We start from the raw sequence: 19,581 nt of genomic DNA on the forward strand, positions 1-19,581 counted from the left end.
AAAAGAATGACCCTATTTTCTTTCAAAATTATTTCCGCTGCTCTGAATAAAAGCCAGATCTGGTGAAGTGGCTAGAAAATGTAGAAGAATATGCCACCCAGTGGGTTGAGCAAGACGAAGAAATTACACTGATCAGGAAATGCTGCGTCTCTCCTAAGAGACAGAAAGAGGACTTTCAAAGGAAACTGTCTCTATAGCTTTGAAATCTCTATAATTTCCTTTTTCATATATTCACACAGACCTTTTTATTAAATCTACTGCTCTTACTACCAGAATTAGTGTGGCTGCATGCGGTGTAGGATAAGCCTAAATGAAGAAAGGTAGTGGAAATGGACAAGAAATCAAACTGTTGTGAGCAGAAACCATGCAAACTGGACAAGGATAAACAACAGGAAAAATGGTTCATTGCCTCCTTTCAGTACAACTGTGTGGGAATCACGCTTCCTCTGACCTTAGGAACATAGATAATTTGCTCTGAAAGATGCAATTCTTAAGGGTAAATTTAAATACATGCCGGACTTTTGAGGGTGATATTTGCTTTGAGTTTCATTTGAAAAGTATTATTACTTTACATTAGGTTCTGATTTCTATCTGTGAGCTTCTTTAAAAGTGGAGATAATTTGCATGCCATTTTCTTCTGGTGTTTTGCTTGCCAACTCTGACAATGGATTGAAAGCTCTATTTTTCAAACTCCCCTTTACCTTCCTACCTGTCTTCTTGAATAGCCTCCCAGGTGTTCTGCCTTCAGTGCTTCACCCTGACTATTACCAAACCAATGTCAGACTTCCCTGCACCCCTTCCCTCCAATATGCTGCAGGAGCAAGAGTTTCCCAGTTATTTTTGCCTAGAATTGAAAGTATAAGCTTCCCGTGCCTTGCATTTCAGGGCGCTGGCCTGACTGGCTTGGTAGTAATGTTCCTATGGCTGATTTGTTGTTCCTATGCCATCTAAAGCAGGGGTGGCCAATGGGGTGCCCTTGAGATGTTGCTGGACTTAAGTTCCTGTCATCCCTGAGCATTGGCCGTGTTGGCTGATTGGAGTTGGGAGTCCAACAACATCTGGAGTGCCCCACATTGCCTACCCCTATTACTCCCCAAGCCTGCACAGCAAAATTTTGAAAGTGGACATGCTTTGCCATTATTTTCCTTCTTGGGTAATAGCAGAGATGCCGCGCAAAATGTATTCCAGATGCACTCCTCTTTATGAGCTCTTTGTTAAGGGGCTCTTAGAAGTCTCTGAGCACAACAAGGGATGAACGGGGTCTGAAATACATACCTATTTTGGCCAAACCCACACACATTGGACTTTTCACCTGGCCTACATATGTCCTAAACCCGCACTACTGCTTTGGTCCCTAGAACGTTTCCTGCCTTGGGCACCAAATCCCAGCTCCGGTTCAGGAGCAGTTAGCTCCTCTGCTAAGGTGCCCAATTTGCTGCTGAAGGTGCTTTATGTGTGCACTCTTGGTGGTCCAGATGTTTCCCAGTTTTGTTCCAGAAGATGCAAGGCAGAATTTTATTTAGTTGTTTTAGCTACAGGGATAAACACACCAAAACTAGGCTGCTGTATTTCAGACCCTGATCGAGCACAACTGCCACAGATTTGGGCATTTCCGTATTTACCCAGGCCAAGTCCTTCTGTTAAAGCTGTGTTTGCCATGTTTCCACATGGCTTCCTGGTGTGTGTTTTTTCCTTTTAATTATAATTTTGTTCTTAGTTTTTGGTGTGACTTGTATTCTATAACAATAACCTTCTTAGTTCTAATGTCCCTCCTACCCCTCAGCAGTTGACCAAGCTCCACCAGTTGGCTATGCAGCAAACCCCCTTTACTCCCCTTGGACAGACCACCCCCGCTTTCCCTGGTACGTACCCAAATACCCTTTACAGATTTCCTTCTCTTCTTACCTATGCAGTTTCTCTTTCTTTCTAAGTTCAATTTGTTTAACGGTTTTTTTAAAAAATAGGATCTGTAACCAAAGTTGCAAGTATCAGTTTCAGATATGTTAAAGCACTAGAATAATAATCCAGTTTTTCTTCATTGTGGGTATGAGTTCAATCCACTCATGGGCATTTTTATCTACTTTGCTCTTTACCTTGCTGAGAAATAGACAGGTTATGCGTCTGCAAGTCACCTGCTCGTTTTGTCTACTGCAAGACATCCATGTGGCCAACAACACTTTGTTTATGGGGGCATCGAAAGTGTCAGTTGAGAGGATGCAAATTCCTTCTAGTTCTCTGTCATGGTTTTGGTCACTGTTTGGTCACTGTTTCATTCATGTATTCAAAGACATGAATTCATTGTTAATTAATGTTTAGCAGGTGAAGCTCATGCTTTCATGAGAAATACTGAGAGGGAGCCGTTACTCTAGTGGATAAGCCCTTTATTCGAAGCATGGCGAAGACTTTAAGGGCTTCTGACAGAAACTTAGTAGGTGCTATTGTGCCTCACAAATTTAGTAAATTATTAAGTAAAGTGAAATCATTTCAGCAGAACACTCAATTAGTAGATACTACATTTCATGTGTTACGTGTATCTATTTAATATATCTTCATTTCATTTGGGCGATCACAAAATGCGTGTTCTGCCATTTTGTTCATCATATTTTGAGCTTCCTAGATGAAGTGACATTGCTTATCTCCTCGAAGGCAAAAAACATTAAATCTGTTTCTTCTTTGCTCTTCAGGAGAAAAGCTGCCCTTACATTCCTCCGAAGAAGCTCAAAATCTGATGGGCCAATCATCAGGTAAAACAAAGGCTATAGGCAAATACACAGGGTACTATCTGCATTTATAAATATTTTTTCAATTGGATTCTGCCACTTTTGTAGCCACTTACAAATTGACTGCTCTCAGTGGGCATTAATATGTTAGTATAACACAATATGAACTGCTTAAGCTATAATGGTATACAGTGAATCCTTCTTTTTTTTTAAGAAAAACACTGGGATAAAATGAAATTACAGAACTGAAATGTCTCCTCTTTTACAGAATAATTGCTCTGTATAAGAACAGGATTTTGGCTCCTCCTGCTTTCTGTTTTCAGTCAACCTGTGAAACTACTCTCCTCTAAGCCTCTCCAACGTCCTATCAGTGGGTTTTTATAAGCACTGGCCAGGATCCAAAACTTATGCAACTAGTTCTGTGCACCTTAGTGAGCTTTGGGTTTTTGTACATTGAACAGCAACCCTCCACTTGACACACTGCTTTCAAACCTGATATAATAATAAGAAGAAAAAGAATTTATTATTTATACCTCGCCCATCTGGCTGGGTTTCCCCAGCCGCTCTGGGTAGCTTCCAACAAAATATTAAAATACAATAATTAATCAAATGTTAAAAGCTTCCCTAAAGAGGGCTGTCTTCAGATGTCTTCTAAAAGTCCAATAGTTGTTTATTTCTTTGACATCTGATGGGGGGGCGTTCCACAAGGCGGGCGCCACTACCGAGAAGGCCCTCTGCCTGGTTCCCTGTAACTTCATTTCTTACAATGAGGGAACTGCCAGAAGGCCCTCAGCGCTGGACCTCAGTTTCCGGGCAGAACAATGGGAGTGGAGACACTCTTTCAGGTATACTGGGCCGAGGCCATTTAGTGCTTTAAAGATTAGCATCAACACTTGGAATTGTGCTCGGAAACATACTGGGAGCCAATGTAGGTCTTTCAGGACTTGTGTTATGTAGCCTCGGCAGCCGCTCCTAGTCACCAGTCTAGCTACCACATTCTGGATTAGTTGTAAGTTTCGGATCACCTTCAAAGGTAGCCCCACATAGAGCACATTGTAGTAGTCCAAGCAGTAGATAATCAGAGCATGCGCCACGCTGGCAAGACAGTCCACGGGCAGGTAGGGTCTCAGTCTGCGTATGAGATGGAGCTGGTAGACAGCTGCCCTGGACACAGATTTGACCTGCTCCTCCATGGACAGCTGTGAGTCCAAAATGACTCTCAGTCTGTGCACCTGGTCCTTCAGAGGCACAGTTACCCCATTCAGGACCAGGGAGTCCTCCACACCTGCCCGCCACCTGTCCCCGCAAAACAGTACTTCTGTCTTGTCAGGATTCAACCTTAATCTGTTAGCCGCCATCCATCCTCCAACCGCCTCCAGACACTCACACAGGACCTTCACTGCCTTCACTGGTTCTGATTTGAAAGAGAGGTAGAGCTGGGTAGCATATGCATATTGATGAACACCCAGCCAAAAGTCCCTGATGATCTCTCCCAGGGGCTTCATGTAGATGTTAAAAAGCATGGGGGAGAGGATGGAACCCTGAGGCACCCCACTAGTGAGAGCCCAGGGGTCTGAACACTCATCCCCCAACACCACTTTCTGGACACGGCCTAGGAAAAAGGAGTGGAACCACTGTATGGCAGTGCCCCCAGCTCCTAGCCCCTCTAGATGGTCCAGAAGGATGTCGTGGTCGATGGTGTCAAAGGCCTCTGAGAGATCCAGCAGAACTAGGAAACAGCTCTCACCTTTGTCCCTAGCCCGCCAGAGATCATCGACCAGTGCGACCAAGGCAGTTTCAGTCCCATGGCTGAATCCTGACTGGAAGGGATCCAAATGGTCTGCATCCTGCAGGTGTGCCTGGAGTTGTTCAGCAACCACCCGCTCCATCACCTTGCCCAAGAATGGAAGATTTGAGACTGGGCAATAGTTGGCCATATTGGCCGGGTCTAAAGTTTGTTTTTTTTAAGAAGCGGTTTAATTACTGCCTCTTTCAGTGGGTCTGGGAAGGCTCCCTCACAGAGAGAAGCATTCACCGCCCCGCGGAGCTCATCGCCCAGCCCTTCCCAGCTCGCTTTTATGAGCCAGGATGGGCAAGAATCAAGGAGACAGGTGGTTTGTTTCACTCGTCCAAGCAGTGTGTCCACATCCTCGGAGGTAACAGATTGGAATTGATCCCACGCAACTTGACTAGACAGGACTCTAGCACTATCCCACCCCAGCCCTGCTCCCATGGTGGCATCTACCTCCTTCTGAATCTGAGTGACTTTATCTGCAAAAAAAAAAACCTTTGCAAAATCATTGCAGCAGATCTTGGGGCCTTTACCGGTCTCCTGCTGCTGTTTTCTGCAGATGCAATAGAGGCGGTGAAGAAGGTCCTCTTCGTCATCGCTATTGCCACTTGGTAGGCTCGACGTTGAGCTCTAACCTGTGTCCTGTCAGATTCAGAATGAGTTTTCCTCCACTGGCGCTCTAGCCATCTCAGTGATTGTTTCATCACCCTCATCTCCGAGGAAAACTATGAGTTGTGCCAAACTTATTCAGGGACAGCCCCATGGAGGCCATGCTTTCCACGAAGTCCCGAGAGGCCCCATGTAAGGTTGTGTCGACTTGGATGTTAAAATCCCCCAGGACAACCAAACTAGGTGTCTCCAGGACGACATCCGCCACGACCTGAAGCAGCTCGGGCAGGGAATCCTTGGTGCAGCGGGGAGGTCGGTACACCAAAAGGAATCCTGTACTGCCCCTATTGCCCAACTTCTGGAACATGCACTCAGGAAACTGGGTCTTCCCAATAGGACACCTGGTGTAAAATAATGACTTCCTAAAAATCACTGCAACCCCACCACCACCACCATATGACCTGGTTAGCTTAATATCCCCCCACCAAGAATTTATTTGGTGTGAAAACTCACAAGAGCCATATGAATAATTTCATGTTTTGCAGCACAACTTGTGTTAGAGAGGGATTCTGATAAAGAATAGCATTACAGGAGAATATGGTTAAAGCCACCTCCTGAGCACCAGGTTTCCAATATGAATTGGGATTTAGTTTACTTTTTAAAATGGTGTCTCAGCTCCAGAGGTAACCAAATGTTGCTGCTTACCTGTGGTTTTTTCATCTGGGTCCTGAACCTAGTTTTGGGACTTTTGGTGAACAATCTGTGCTATAAGCTGGTCACGGGGAGTGTGCCTGAATGTTGTCATGTGAGATGTAGACATGAGGAAGCCTGGAATGACTTGGGACCATGGGGCTTGGGAGGAAGAGTTTGACTTTCTTCCCCTACCATGATCCCAAGAAAAATCACCTCTCCAAAGTTGTTTCTTGCATTTCAAGGGAAGCTCTCATTGGTGCTGTCAGAAGCTTCCCTTGAAAGGCAGAGAGCAGCTTCAGAGATGGGGAGTGGGCCTGTCAGGAACAGAGGTTCCTCCTTCCTCTCAGTCCTATGCCTGTTCAGGCTTCCCCATGTCTGCTGTTCACTTATTTAAAATGTACATGCTAATTACATTCAGGCAATAAATGTCACAACTGGTTAAAATTAACAATGGCAAATATTCACATGTAATTTTCCTTGCTTATTTTCAAAAACAGCAAAATAAAATTTAAGAATTGAGTATCTGTGAGCATTACATAGACAAGACCTAAGATTTGCCCCTGATCTAACACTGCATGAACACAGGCTTCAGTGCTGGGAAGGCATAGATACCTGTAGCTCTTTCAAGGAAGCTGGACTTCTGCTGATCAGCTCTTCTGGGAGGGAGGAGACTGAGTTCAGTTCTCCACCAGATTGCTTGTTGGGTGTTAGCAAATGGGCCAATAAGAAGCTGTTTCATTACAAGATCATGGAGAGGCAAATTGCCATATTAGAACTGGAAGCCTAAGGGATCACAGAAGTGAGTGATGAACTAGAGAATAAGCACGCTAACTTCATTTCTTTAAATGTTGAAATTATAAGTCTTGCTTCTATTTCACATTATATTGCTTGTAATTTGCAGCAGATCTGCTTCCAGGCACAGTCAAAGGAAGCAGCCTAAAAGGAAAGTTGTAGTTGAGCATGTAGCCTTGAATCTTTGTGCAGTCCAGGGAATCTTTCCTTTCAATCTAAATAATAATAATAATAATAATAATAATAATAATAATAATAATAATAATTTATTATTTAGTATTTATACCCCGCCCATCTGGCTGGGTTTCCCCAGCCACTTATCTGAGGCCACTTATTTGAGGCCATTGTGGATAGGACATTAACTAATTCAAAACTTAGGCTGAAATAAATTGGATGAAAACCTCCAGGCAGCCTCTTTTGCTGCAACATTTTATAAATCACACAGAGCGTGTATACAGATACAGACCTCTTCTTACTGCCTCTTCTTACCTTTGCAGCCAGCTCCAAAAGAAACAAGGAAAGCTTCCCTGTCAGTGGGTGGGTCTCTGAATTTACACTTATTCTTTCAAATGAGTATCTGGAGCAAGAATGGGATATCTGGCCTTCCAGATGTTGTGAAACTCCCTCATCTCTGACCATTGTCCCTATGGACTCAGGCCAATGGGAGTTGGAGTCTGGCAACATCTGGTGGGCCGACTACAGGTTCAGAATAATTATGTGAGAACTGTTAAGTTCCATGGAAAATCATATTTTTGCAGGCAAATATCCATCTTCTTCTGGGAGAAATGAATTATACATTCCTTGCTTTTTCAACATGGTGTTGAAATTGCATAAAGTAAATTTGGCACTGGAAATATGCTGTATAAAGAGTGAATCATTATGACTGAGGTGGTCAGGGACATGTTTTCATTCTTCAAGTCATTGGGTTGGATACTAAGAACTTTGAGTGAAAGGAAAACATTAGTTAGCATTGTTCTGCAAATACTTGCTCAAAAGACCAAGAATTCACACCAGGCTTTATAGCGCTTCTCACGCATTCACTTGTGCTACAGATCGTGCAAGGGGAACAACACGTCTGGATTTAGTTTCACTTTTCTTGCTGTAGTGTGAGGTGGAAAACAGCTGTTCTGTGACAGGTAGGTAGCCGTGTTGGTCTGCCATAGTCGAAGCAAAATACAAAAATTCCTTACAGTAGCACTTTAGAGACCAACTAAGTTTGTTATTGGTATGAGTTTTCGTGTATCTGAAGAAGTGTGCGTGCACATGAGAGCTCATACCAAAAACAAACTTAGTTGGTCTCTAAGGTGCTACTGGAAGGAATTTTTTAAAGCTGTTCTGTGAGTGAGAGGCAGTTTTGCATATGGGGCAATTTGAGATGGAGCAAGTTACTTTGTGAAAGTTTTCACAGTTCTTTGACTTTTCTAAAAAAGAATACTGTGGTTTCAAATTGGGCAACTTATTCAATATATATAGCATTACATTTAAGGGTAGGTAGACTGTTTTTTGAGATGACAGCATATAAATTAAAGGAGCAGATCAATATATATTTTAGTCATAGATTTCAAAGCAGAAATCTCTTGTCTTGCGACCTATTCCTACAAGAAATACATGCAATAATAAAGTCTAATAGATGTGGCAAAATACAGTAGCTACAGTGGGAAAGAGCTTGACCACAATCCCAGGGTCTGATGATAAGCTATGACAAACTTTAGCTTTGGACTGGGGGTGGGGAGCAAAGCTGGACAGTCAACACATTTGCACAGTCTGGGTAAGCCAAAATTTCACTGACTGTGTTGCCTGAACTGCGCCAATTAATGAACACTCCTTGATTCAGTGAGCGGTCATGTTGTCAGCTCAAAAAATATTTCCTGTTGTACTGCTGAAACCTGATTAATGTCATCATCAGGCTAAAGCGTTCATCTACTGTGGAATTGATGATGATGGACCTTGGACATTTGATTAGAAATTGAAACAATATAAGCTATTACAGCCGGAAGCATCAATGCTTTTGAATACCATTTGCTGGAAACCACAGGAGGGAAGAGGGCTCTTGTTCTGGAACCCTGCTTACTGGTTCTCCATAATGGGCATCTGGTTGGCCACTGTGAGAACAGGATACTGGACTAGATGGGTCATTGGCCTGATCCAGCAGGCTCTTCTTACATTCTTACTTGCTCGTAGCTGCCAATATGACAGGACATTTTGCTTCCCCCCTCCCCAGTTTATACCTTTGACCTTCACACCACTTACCTCTGGAGTACATTTGCAGTAGAACTCTATCCTTATATTGAGTTTGGTGTCAAGATATGTCCCATACTTGTCAGGGGCATCAGCATAATGCAAAGTGAGTAGCAATGTGGGAACCAATTTGTTTATGTTTGGCAACCAACCAACAGTCTGGGTGGAGAGACTGAATACGATGTGCTTCACAAAATGGACTTCTGTGGCAGACATTGCATCGTGGCCTGGACATGTTTTCCCCAACACTAACTCCAAGGTACCACGAGGTCCTGGCTGTGTTTTTGCTCTGTTGATTAACAGCAACTTTTTGAGCCAACTGTTAAGGAATGGTTTTATCTTTGATCCCGAAACGGAAGCAAGGTGAGGTGAGGATACGGTACCTATGGAGTTTGTAATGATTTGTATTAGAACCAAATGGTTAAGAGAGAATTGATTCTAGGAGCTCTAGGTTAGTAGTATTAGTGCTTTCCTTGTTACTTTGCCAAAACATGTTCCTTCCTTACCCTCTGGCCCTGGTGCAGTCTGAGAAATTCACAAGGTCTGCTATTTTGGTGGAATACCAGACGCTGTGCAGTGCTATGTCTTCAAGCTATAACCATTTTCCCTTCCATATGCTCAGGTTTGGATGCCACTCCCCCGGCCAGTACTCATGAACTCACCATTCCCAATGATGTGAGTATCGCATCTCAATGCTCTCCATACCATTCTTAAAACATGTTTCTCTACAAATGACATCTAGGACGTTTAGCAAAGCCCATGCATCAATTCCAGGCGTATCATTTCAAAGTCTTTTAACAAAGTACAGTTACTAAACTGAAAGGGGTGGAATAAAGAATTGGGGAGGGGGATGGCCTTGGCAACCTTTCTTCAGTAGTCTAGTTCTTAGGAAATGGACTGACATCTCTAGAGAACGACACCATTTTCTGACCCTTTCTAGTCCTACAGCATTAGAGGTTTGCCAGCTGCAGGCAGGTGTTGCCTCAGTAATTTCACAAGTTGCCTTATGGGATGAAAAGGGAGTTGCTTTCCTTGCCCATTCTGATCCTGACCTCTGTGTCGGGTGGTAATCAATGCAGTTCAATTAGAGCTGAGCTAGAAAATGGTGGGACTTACTTTGTGCATAGCTGTCAACTTTTCCCTTTTCTTGCGAGTAATCCTATTCGGAATAAGGGAATTTCCCTTAAAAAAGGGAAAACGTTGACAGCTATGACTTTGTGGTGGGAGAGAAGTGGGAAGTGGGAGGGGTCGTGGCTCCATTTCTTATTATCTGGGTACTGTATTCTAACAGGATAGGTTGTGCTTCGTTGACTACTTGTTCATGCAAATATCCCATTTGTTTCTAGATAAAAAGCAAGTAATTCCTCCCCTATTTTTAAAAACCAGTTTGACAGTTTATGAGAAACAGAACAGAAGACATATAGTACTCCTTTTCAAATAGCCCCTGCAGAAATTCTACATTTGATGTCGTTTAGAAAGGTTTTCATGCTGGCTATTTATTTATTTGTGACTTATTTCAGAGCACAGAAATGTAAATTGACCTCTCTTCCAGTCCACTCCAGCTGTGCTCATTTCACACATTATGAGTATGGTTTAGAACAGGAGTTCCCAAATGTTTTGGACCCAGGACAGCAGCACATTTGAAAATCTAAAAAAACTGCCGTGAGCACCACAAAACACTAATTTCACAGAAGAAAAAAGAGTTATAATAGCCCCCTGTCCCAAGCAGACAAAATATATATATTTTTTTATAAATGTTTATTAAGATTTTTTAAATACAAATGCATAGATTATAAACAGCTTTACTTGTATAACATAATTTCTTCACTTCTTTGGACTCCCTCACGTCTCCCGCTCCCACTTACATCGTTAAAATTTTTTTCCATGTAAATTATCATCTTGTTTACAATCTTATGTCCATTCATTTAAATACATCTAACATTTCTCCAAAAGGTTTATATTTTCCTTAATCTCACTTATCGTCAAATTCAGGTTTAATTTAGTGGTAGGCAATTATTTATGATCTAGCATCCTTCTTAACATTCAGCCAAATCGCAATATTTTTGTAGATAAGTCTTAAATTTCTTCCAGTCTTCTTCAACCCTCTCTTCTCCCAGGTCTCGGATTCTGCCAGTCATCTCGGCCAGTTGCATGTAGTCCATCAGTTGCATCTGCCACTCTTCCAGTGTGGGTAGATCTTGGGTTTTCCAGTTCTTAGCGATAAGTATCCTTGCTGCCGTTGTTGCATACCCAAGCAGACAAAATACCTCCACCTTAAAAAAAATCAAATAAAACACAGAGGAGGGAAGTACACGCCCCATAACAAGCTATCTATCTGTCTGGAGGGACTAAGGGCCTTGGTGGACACCAAGGGTGGTACAGTGCCCCTGCCGTATGCACCACGTTGGAGACCCCAGGTCTGGAAACAGTTGAGAGTTAAGCAAGACAAAAACCATGGTGGAGTGCATTTTAGAAAAAGACAGTGAAAAGGGTCTGACTGAAGTTTCTGAACATGCGTTTCCAGCTCCATGAAATTGTGGTTTTGTATCTATTGGCTTGGAGAAAAGGTGTAATATAAATGTTATAATAAACAATGTAGAATATAGCTCTATCTTATTTGCAATTGTGAGCTTCCTGTCAATTTACCCTGGCTCATTAGAGGACCCTGCAAAGATTAAAAAGTTCCTATTTCAAACAGACATAGGTCCTTCAGAGTCTCCCATTCTCTGTACTTTTCTTATGAAATTTTCAGAGCCCAAATGTACTGTTAATGTTGGTTGAACTGAAATACATCATTGTTTCTGGTATGCTTTTAATTTGTGGGGGCAATTTGCTTAGCAACAAACATTAATTCTCCCCCATTGAGCATGCAAATTTTGGCATACTCTTAAAAATTAATCTCAGTTATATTTAATTTGTTTGAATTCATCTTCCCTGAATATGGGCAACCAAAACTCTTTCCCAGGTTTGTTCATTCATTCCCCGGGGCAAGCAATGACAGTCGTCCCCTACAGAGACAGCAAGACCACCATTAAAACCTCATGTATAGATGGTTTGCATTGTTTATCCATTATGCAAATGAAAGCAAACTGAGCTCTGGTTTCAGTTAATGTATGTGCAGGGACACTGTCTACCACAATTACATCAACACTCTTCTGTTCGACATTCAATAAAACCTTAACAAAAATATTTAAGCAGGTTTCTAAAAATGCATACCTGCATCTGAAGGTGAACAAATAATGTGGTTGAGGAGGAAAAGGTGATGGAGGAATTCTGACTTGAGTGTTTCAGTTTAGTTTAGTTTAGTTTAGTTTAGTTTATGCCATTGATTTTTGAGCTTGGCATGCAACCTGAAATTTAGAGGCCACCATAGTATATTTGAATGAGACAAAGACTTTTGGCTTTTTGAACAGCAAGTCATTATTAATTCTGGTGTCTTAAAGTGGTGTTATCCTCAACAACAATAAATGGGATGTTCTCTCTAGGACTAGGAGCTTCTTCTGAATCTGTAATCCAGTCTGGCTCCCTGGCCCATTATAAATGATCTGCCTCTGATCCTACAGAACAATTTTTCAGGAAATCTACCATTTAAAAGACCTATTTTTCTTTCTACTAACTTAAATTATATAGACAGCAATATACCGCACGTTGAGTATACTTTGACTTCATGTTCTGGACGGATATAGGCATGAATATGCATTATTTTCAATATGCAAGCCATGTTCACTGTAACCTGTTCCTCAATAAGATTCCATAGAAATGCATCCATAGAGTTATGGAAGCAGTTTAATTTTAGAGTATGAAAGAGACTATATTCTCTTCGCTATTTGCTTCTGAGGTCCTATCATTGTGGATTCTGTTAGATTTCTCCCCAATACCTTGTTGCTTTCTGGTTGATAGGGCACAAGCTTGCACATCTTTCTATATTCTTACATGGTTCATAGAACCATCGAATAGTAGAGTTGGAGAGGGGGCCGTGTTCCAAATTTCCACTTGAATCAGAAAATCCAGATGTGGTGTATTCCCAACAGATGACTGTCGGACCTCTGTATGAAGACCTCTAGCACACACACATACACAGGCCAGCAATTGGTTCCATTGTCAAGTGGTCCTTACCAATAAGACGTTGCTCCTATCTTCTGCGATAGAAGCCCATTAGATCTAACTTTGCCCTCCTAGGCAGAAGAAACCAAGTCAACGCCCTCCTCTGTGTGACAGCCCCCTTGGGTATTTGAAGTGTGCTTTCATGTCCCTTCTCACCTTTTTTATTCATGTTACAAATGCCCAGTTCCTTCCACCTTTGCTGTCCATATCCCTGCATCTTCACTGCCATCTTTGGAACCAATTTTTCTACATCCTTCTTGTCATGCTCTGCAGTTCTGATGATGTCTGACAAGTGCAGAACCAAGTGGAACCATTATTTTTCATAATGCAGCCTAAACTTACACCAGCTTTTTTTACGCCCATATTCAATTGCTGTTTGTAAAAACATTGTTGGATTTATTTGTATATTATTTAGATTTATGCCCCACCCTTTGCACACATAGAAAAAACACTGCAAGTTGTCATGATATAGACAGCTGCTTCATTCCTCCAGAAACAGGGTGTATCTTGGAGTCCAGCAGACCTTTATGTCTCAAGGCAACTGAAAATGTGGACCCTCCAGCTCCATAGCATTCAATGGCAGAGAGTGAGAGATGAAAGAGATACAGCTTCAAAACATTCAACTCTGCTTGAATCATGTGGAATGTGGTATATTGCACTGTGTATAGGGATAAACAAAGCTGTCATGTTGAGTTATCTAAGTTTCTCATGTCTCCAGTCTTAAATTCAGTTCTTCACATTTCTACAACAATTTGCAATTTTATATTTAAAAAAATCCTCATGAAAATTCATCAGCCTTTTTTGTGCAAACTTCTCCTTCTTGTATGTAGGTTCTCAGTAACTAGCACATTTTTCAAGCAGTTTCCCCTAATAAATGCATTTTTGTGCACATTTTCCCTTAAAATATTCATTTTGTACATATTGCTTAGGCGGAGGATGGAAACGCAAAATTCAGAGGAGGACAAGCTCTAAAGGAAAGCTGTGTTTTGGTTCACATATTGTTCCAGAAAGTGCAAAATAACTAAACTAAAATGTTCTAACTAGAACATGAGCAAGATTGAGTATCTCCTCAATCCCTAGCTCTGTATGACAATTTCAGTTCCATTGACGTTCAAGGCAGCTACTTAATTAGATTTACTTTATCATATATTGTTTGGGATGATTTCTTACCTGCTCCTTCACCACGGTCCCAGGGCAGGTCACAGCAATGCAAAAATTGTTTTTACTGGAGGGGTGGTCCTCCTAGGAATTTTCCTCGCGGGCTTCCCAAAGGACAGCCAAAAATGAGCAGCAGCAGCATTTAGCAGACCTACTTAGATGTAAATTTACCAGTAAGTAAATTCAAAAATACTGTGGACAGGAAACAGCGAGATAGATTTTGGAGGCCTAAAATTAAAAGTGACAAAGGTGCTCACAGAAACAGCAACCTAGGTGTGGCTGAGTGCCCCATTGTGGACACAGCTGTAGTGAATCTTTCTTAACACCTGTTGGCTAAAATTCCTGTGTTTATAGCTGAAATAACATTTCAATTAACACTCATGTGTTTGAAGACTACTTTTATTTTGATGGTGGTTCTTTTTGCTCAGAAGCGTCTTTTGCTTGAGCTTGTTTGACCATTCTTAAGATTTTGCCTTGGGGTTTTGGTTTCCAGCTGCCTCTTCTCTTTTTCTATTTTTTAAGTCATGGCTGTGCTTAGAAGATTTGCATGCTCACTTTAGTTCACTGACAGCTACTGGTATTACTGAAGATTTGTTCTTGTTAGTGGCTTTGATTGGAGGAGCTAATGAGTTAGTGGGCACAAAAAATCAGTTACCTTCTCATCCCTGCTTATGTGCCCACCGTCCAGCTCTGCCACTACGGAAGTGGGGCACCAGGCTGTGTGTTGACCTGGCCGATCACAGACCTTTCTGTGCCCCTTCCTTTCCCCTGCTGCTCAGCTCAGAGCACAAGCCCTTGCTTCATTCTGAGCACACCTGGGAGGAGAGAAAAGGCAGAAGGGCTGAGGCTGAGGAAGAACACCACACCTGCAGCTCACAGCCCTCTTGGAGAGAAGGGTGAGGGGACAGAGAGCCCTTTCGGCCCTTATTCAAGGCACTGCCACCAACACCATCTTATAGTATAGGGAGAAGGGGACATGGAGCTGACTGGGTCCACCACATCTCTCTTTTCACACCATCTGCCACCACAACATGCAGGGAGCTGGAGGGGTTGGGACTGGGGCAAGGATGCAGGCCTCTAAAGTCTCCTCAGCCATTTTGTTAGCCATGATTTGTGTCAAGACAAAGTGCCATGCAGGTCATAAACAGGCCTGGTGGTGACTGTTTATAACCCGAATAGTTTGGAAGAGATTGCCAAGACACAAGAACAGTTCAGCAGGAAAGTGATATAGCAGAGCTCTTTTGAATATTACATATCCAGAGTATTCAAAACAGAAACATGTGCCCTGACATATCTCACAAGCCCTACGATACTACTCACAATCTTTAACACCAGTGGACCAAATTAAGAAATGCCCCTGTGCCTTTTTTTCTAGCTAATAGGCTGCATAATCGGACGCCAAGGGACCAAAATCAATGAAATTAGACAGATGTCTGGAGCACAGATCAAAATCGCCAATGCCACAGAAGGTTCATCAGAACGCCAAATTACCATCACAGGAACCCCAGCTAACATCAGCCTTGCTCAGTACCTCATCAATGCCAGGTGAGAGCTGCTTACTAAGGTTTCCTAAGTACCTCCCTCACCCCACTTTCATAACCCAAGATATAAATAAAGTGGCCAATTAGACCACAATACAAATGTCTCTGATGCCAACATGTACTCTTTGCTCTACATGGCAGCAAGAAGTGAGATCACCCATCAATCTAGTTTTGGGGAATTCAGTGAACAGTTATGTTGATGGTTCCCCTTATTCTATTAATCTGGTAATGATAGCTGTAAACGATTAAAAAAAATCCAACTATTTTCTCAGTACATATATCTCTTTTCATAACTTTCAAATTAGTTTGGCTATGTCAGAATCTCTCTTAATTCATTCAAAGAGTGTAATTCAATGTCACAATTCTTCCGTCTGGAAAAGCATTTCCGCTTGCCGGAAGGAACAACCCCACCTGTCGTCCCCCTGCATGCTGTTCTGGGGTTTCCTAATTCCCAAGCCAATTTGGGGGGTGCAGCGGGGAGCCCCATTGTGCAAGTGAAAGTCCTTTCACAGGGCTTATGCTGAAAGGGTTCATTAGGTGAATTCCCCCCACAGAGATGCATAATTTATTTTGCAATATTATCACTTGTTTTGATCCTAAAAAATGAATTGCATTTGCATTTCCTGTATATATTTTTATCTTATCAGGCACTTTTCTGAATAAGGGCAAATAAGGAGAATGATAATAGGTTGGTCATTCCATCTTAATCAGACTTTTAAAAATTATCCTATCTGCTATTTGAAATAATAGGATGTGTTTTAATAGCGGTCAAACTGGTATGGATGAAACAGGAAATGTGTGGGTGGCACAGCTGCACAGGAAGGATCATAGAGTTGGAAGGATCATAGAGTTTGTCATCTCTTCCAACTCCCTGCAATGCAGGAATCATACATTCCTCCTCATTCCAAAGCTTCCAGTGAAGTTGAGTCCACCATCTTATGAGGGAGTCTATTCCAATGTTGAACAGCTGTTTCCGTCAGAAAGTTATTCCTGAAGTTCACTCAGAATCTCCTTTTTTGCAACTTGAAGTTCTGGGTTGCACCTTCTGGAGCAAGAGAAAACAATCTGGCTCCTTCTTCCACGTGACAGCCTTTGAGATTTTTGAAGATGGCTATCCTATCTCCTCTCAGTCACTTTTCCAGGCTAAACATACCCAGCTCCTTCAACTGTTCCTCATAAGGCTTAGTTTCCAGACCCTTGATCATCTATGTTGCCCTCCCCTGTACTCGCTCCAGCTTGTCAACATCCTTCTTAAATTGTGGTGCCCAGAATTGGACACAGTATTCCAGGCGTGGTCTGATGTGGCAGAATAGAGTGGTACTATTACTTCCCTTGATTGGGACACTAGACTTCTGTTGAGAATAGCATTAGCGATTTTTGCTTCTGCATCACACTGTCAACTCATGTTAGATCCTTTTCACATGTTCTGCTAGTAAGCCAGGTGTCTTATATTTGTGCATCTGGTTCTTCCTGCCTAAGTGCCGAACCTTATATTTGTCCCTATTGAAATTCGCTTTCTTAGTTTGGACTTATTTCTCCAATCTGTTAAGGTCATCTTGCATCCCAATTCTATCTTCTGCGGCATTGGCCTCCCCTCCCAGGGTTGGTGTCATCTGAAAATTTGCTGAGAATCCCCTCAATTCCTCCAACCATGTCATTTATAAAGACGTCATACATGCCTGCCTGCTCACTATCCTACCAGGCAAATTGAAACCAAGTTCACCACAAGAAACATATGTACTCTTGTAGACAATCAAATGTCACTTGGGTGAGGAGAGCTGACTTGTCTCCTCTTGGGTCAGGGTTGCTGACCAACTCAGGAGCAGCGGGCAAGGGTGGAGTATTCTGGGAAAGGGCCTGTCTGGCTGACTGGAGCGCTGAAGGTGAGCCCTCCATACAGCAACGCTTCATTTGTTATAACTTCCTTCTTTTTGTCTTCTTTTAAATATACTAACTGTAATTGTGTTTAAATTAGATCAGATGCTATTTTTTAGGAGAAAAGGATGAGTGTGGCAAAATCCATGGTATTGCAGGCAACGTGAATGTAAATTAGCTTGTCAGAATCATTAGCAAGCTCTTTTCCATGTTTGAATTTATGTGAACAGGGGACCTAAGGAGTATGGCGTGAAGTCCTCAATGTCTATGTTTGTCATAAACTTTAAGCGATTCCCCACTTTTCCTCCCATTTATTTTTTACAATTATTTATTCTAGGCTGACGTCTGAGGTCACTGGAATGGGCGCACTCTAATTTCTGCCAATCACACATCATTCTGCATCACATGACCCTCTCTAGCCAATGACGCTTCTTCACCCAGCTTCTACAATGCGTATACTTACGGCTTCACACACCCCTCTTCTCCTTGGAAACTTTTCTTTAATAACAAATATATGTATATAAATATATATATATCTATATATATATGTATGTATGTGTGCACATACTAATAAGTTGCTTTATAAGTTGCATTTTGTGATTTTGATTTTGTTCCTGAATTTTAAATTTATGCTCCAGGCCAGTTTGTGTTTCAGCTGTACAGTGCTAGCTATTTTATATAGGTTTTGCCTGGGATTTCCCTTGGTAAGACTTTGGAAGAAGGTTGGTCTCGCTAGTCTTTATTTAGCTCAGTTTAGCTAAGATGGTTTTTTTTAATTTTACCCTTTTTTTGCAGCACCTGTAGTAGGACTGAGATCTGGCCTAATCTAGAGCAGTGGTTGCTTTGAAATAGCTGTTTCTTTTAATTATTCAATTGTTCCTTCCATCTTTGAACCCTGATTGTCCTTGGCTCATCCTTAAAATGTTTGGATCTCTGTCCTAAGAATGTGGCATGACTTTCTCCCATTTCATGTTGGAAGTGGAACAGGCAGGAGCCCAGGAGCATCAGCCGGGTCCTCATGGGTTCCTGCAAGGACTGGGCTGCTTCCAGTGAGGCACAGCCAAAGCAAAGCAAGCCATTTTCGTTACCAAGCAGAGAACAAGGTGAGGAAAATATTCCTTTAAATATAGAATTATTTCATAGAAATGGAGACAAATAAAAAATTTAATGCGGCAGGAACTGCTGAAAATATCCTTAAGAGAATCACCCACAGACTTTTGGACTTAGCTCAGGAAGCTCCAGCCTCTGGGAGCCTGCTGTGTTTGCCATTGTTTGTATTTAATAAAAGTCTGTGCAGCTCTGCTAGTAACACGCTCTGCCTTTGGTCTTTGTGTGCTCCTTCTTGGTTTTCCTTGACGGGCTCTTTGTCTCACCTGCCTCCACTGCCTCCTTCCTCTTCCATGCTTCTGTTTGATCAGATTGGATCCAATAAGCATATATTTAGTGTTGGTTGATTTTTTTTTGTTTGTTTTGATCCTCCCTCGACATTCCGATTCACTTTTAAGCTCTGCTGGAAACTCTGAGACACAGGTGGCACTGTGGGTTAAACCACAAAGCCTAGGACTTGCTGATCAAAAGGTTGGCGGTTCGAATCCCCGCGACAGGATGAGCTCCCGTTGCTCGGTCCCTGCTCCTGCCAACCTAGCAGTTTGAAAGCACATCAAAGTGCAAGTAGATAAATAGGTACCACTCCAGCGGGAAGGTAAACAGCGTTTCCGTGCACTGCTCTGGTTCGCCAGAAGCAGCTTAGTCATGCTGGCCACATGACGAAGCTGTCTGCGGACAAACACCGGCTCCCTCGGCCTATAGAGAGAGATGAGTGCACAACCCCAGAGTCGGCCATGACTGGACCTACCTTTACCTTTAGAAACTCTGAGCATCTTGAAAGGCAAACCTCTGGGAACAAACCATTCTGAAAAACAGGAAGGCAATACATGAATAATGAGAATTTACCAGGTCCTCTGACGGTGATGACTCTACTGCCACCCCCTGAAGGCTGGGGGGGGGGGGAGGGAGATGGGGAGGGGGCAGAGGAGAAAGAGGAGGGGAGCTTCAAGTG

At 42.4% G+C, this 19,581-nt stretch overlaps 1 protein-coding gene across 31 annotated transcripts in view; it reads left to right on the forward strand.

The window, feature by feature from the left end:
• Positions 1 to 18,838, forward strand: part of PCBP3 (poly(rC) binding protein 3) — a gene marked incomplete at both ends in the record, with an annotated part of 81,923 nt that extends 63,085 nt beyond the window's left edge. For 21 of the 31 annotated variants that reach the window (XM_081885468.1, XM_081885440.1, XM_081885465.1 and 18 more), the window contains 5 exons: positions 1,784 to 1,862; positions 2,685 to 2,744; positions 9,467 to 9,519; positions 15,482 to 15,651; positions 17,860 to 18,838. In XM_081885468.1, the coding sequence (XP_081741594.1) occupies positions 1,784 to 1,862; positions 2,685 to 2,744; positions 9,467 to 9,519; positions 15,482 to 15,651; positions 17,860 to 17,896 (399 nt within the window). Of the gene's footprint in view, positions 1 to 1,783; positions 1,863 to 2,684; positions 2,745 to 9,466; positions 9,520 to 15,481; positions 15,656 to 17,859 lie in introns of those variants that run through there. The other 10 variants (XM_081885469.1, XM_081885451.1, XM_081885466.1 and 7 more) reach the window with 5 other exon arrangements.
• Between the last annotated feature and the right edge of the window lie 743 nt (positions 18,839 to 19,581).

The sequence above is a fragment of the Podarcis melisellensis genome (assembly GCF_964234715.1).
Source record: "Podarcis melisellensis genome assembly, chromosome: 1".
Taxonomy (NCBI): domain Eukaryota; kingdom Metazoa; phylum Chordata; class Lepidosauria; order Squamata; family Lacertidae; genus Podarcis; species Podarcis melisellensis.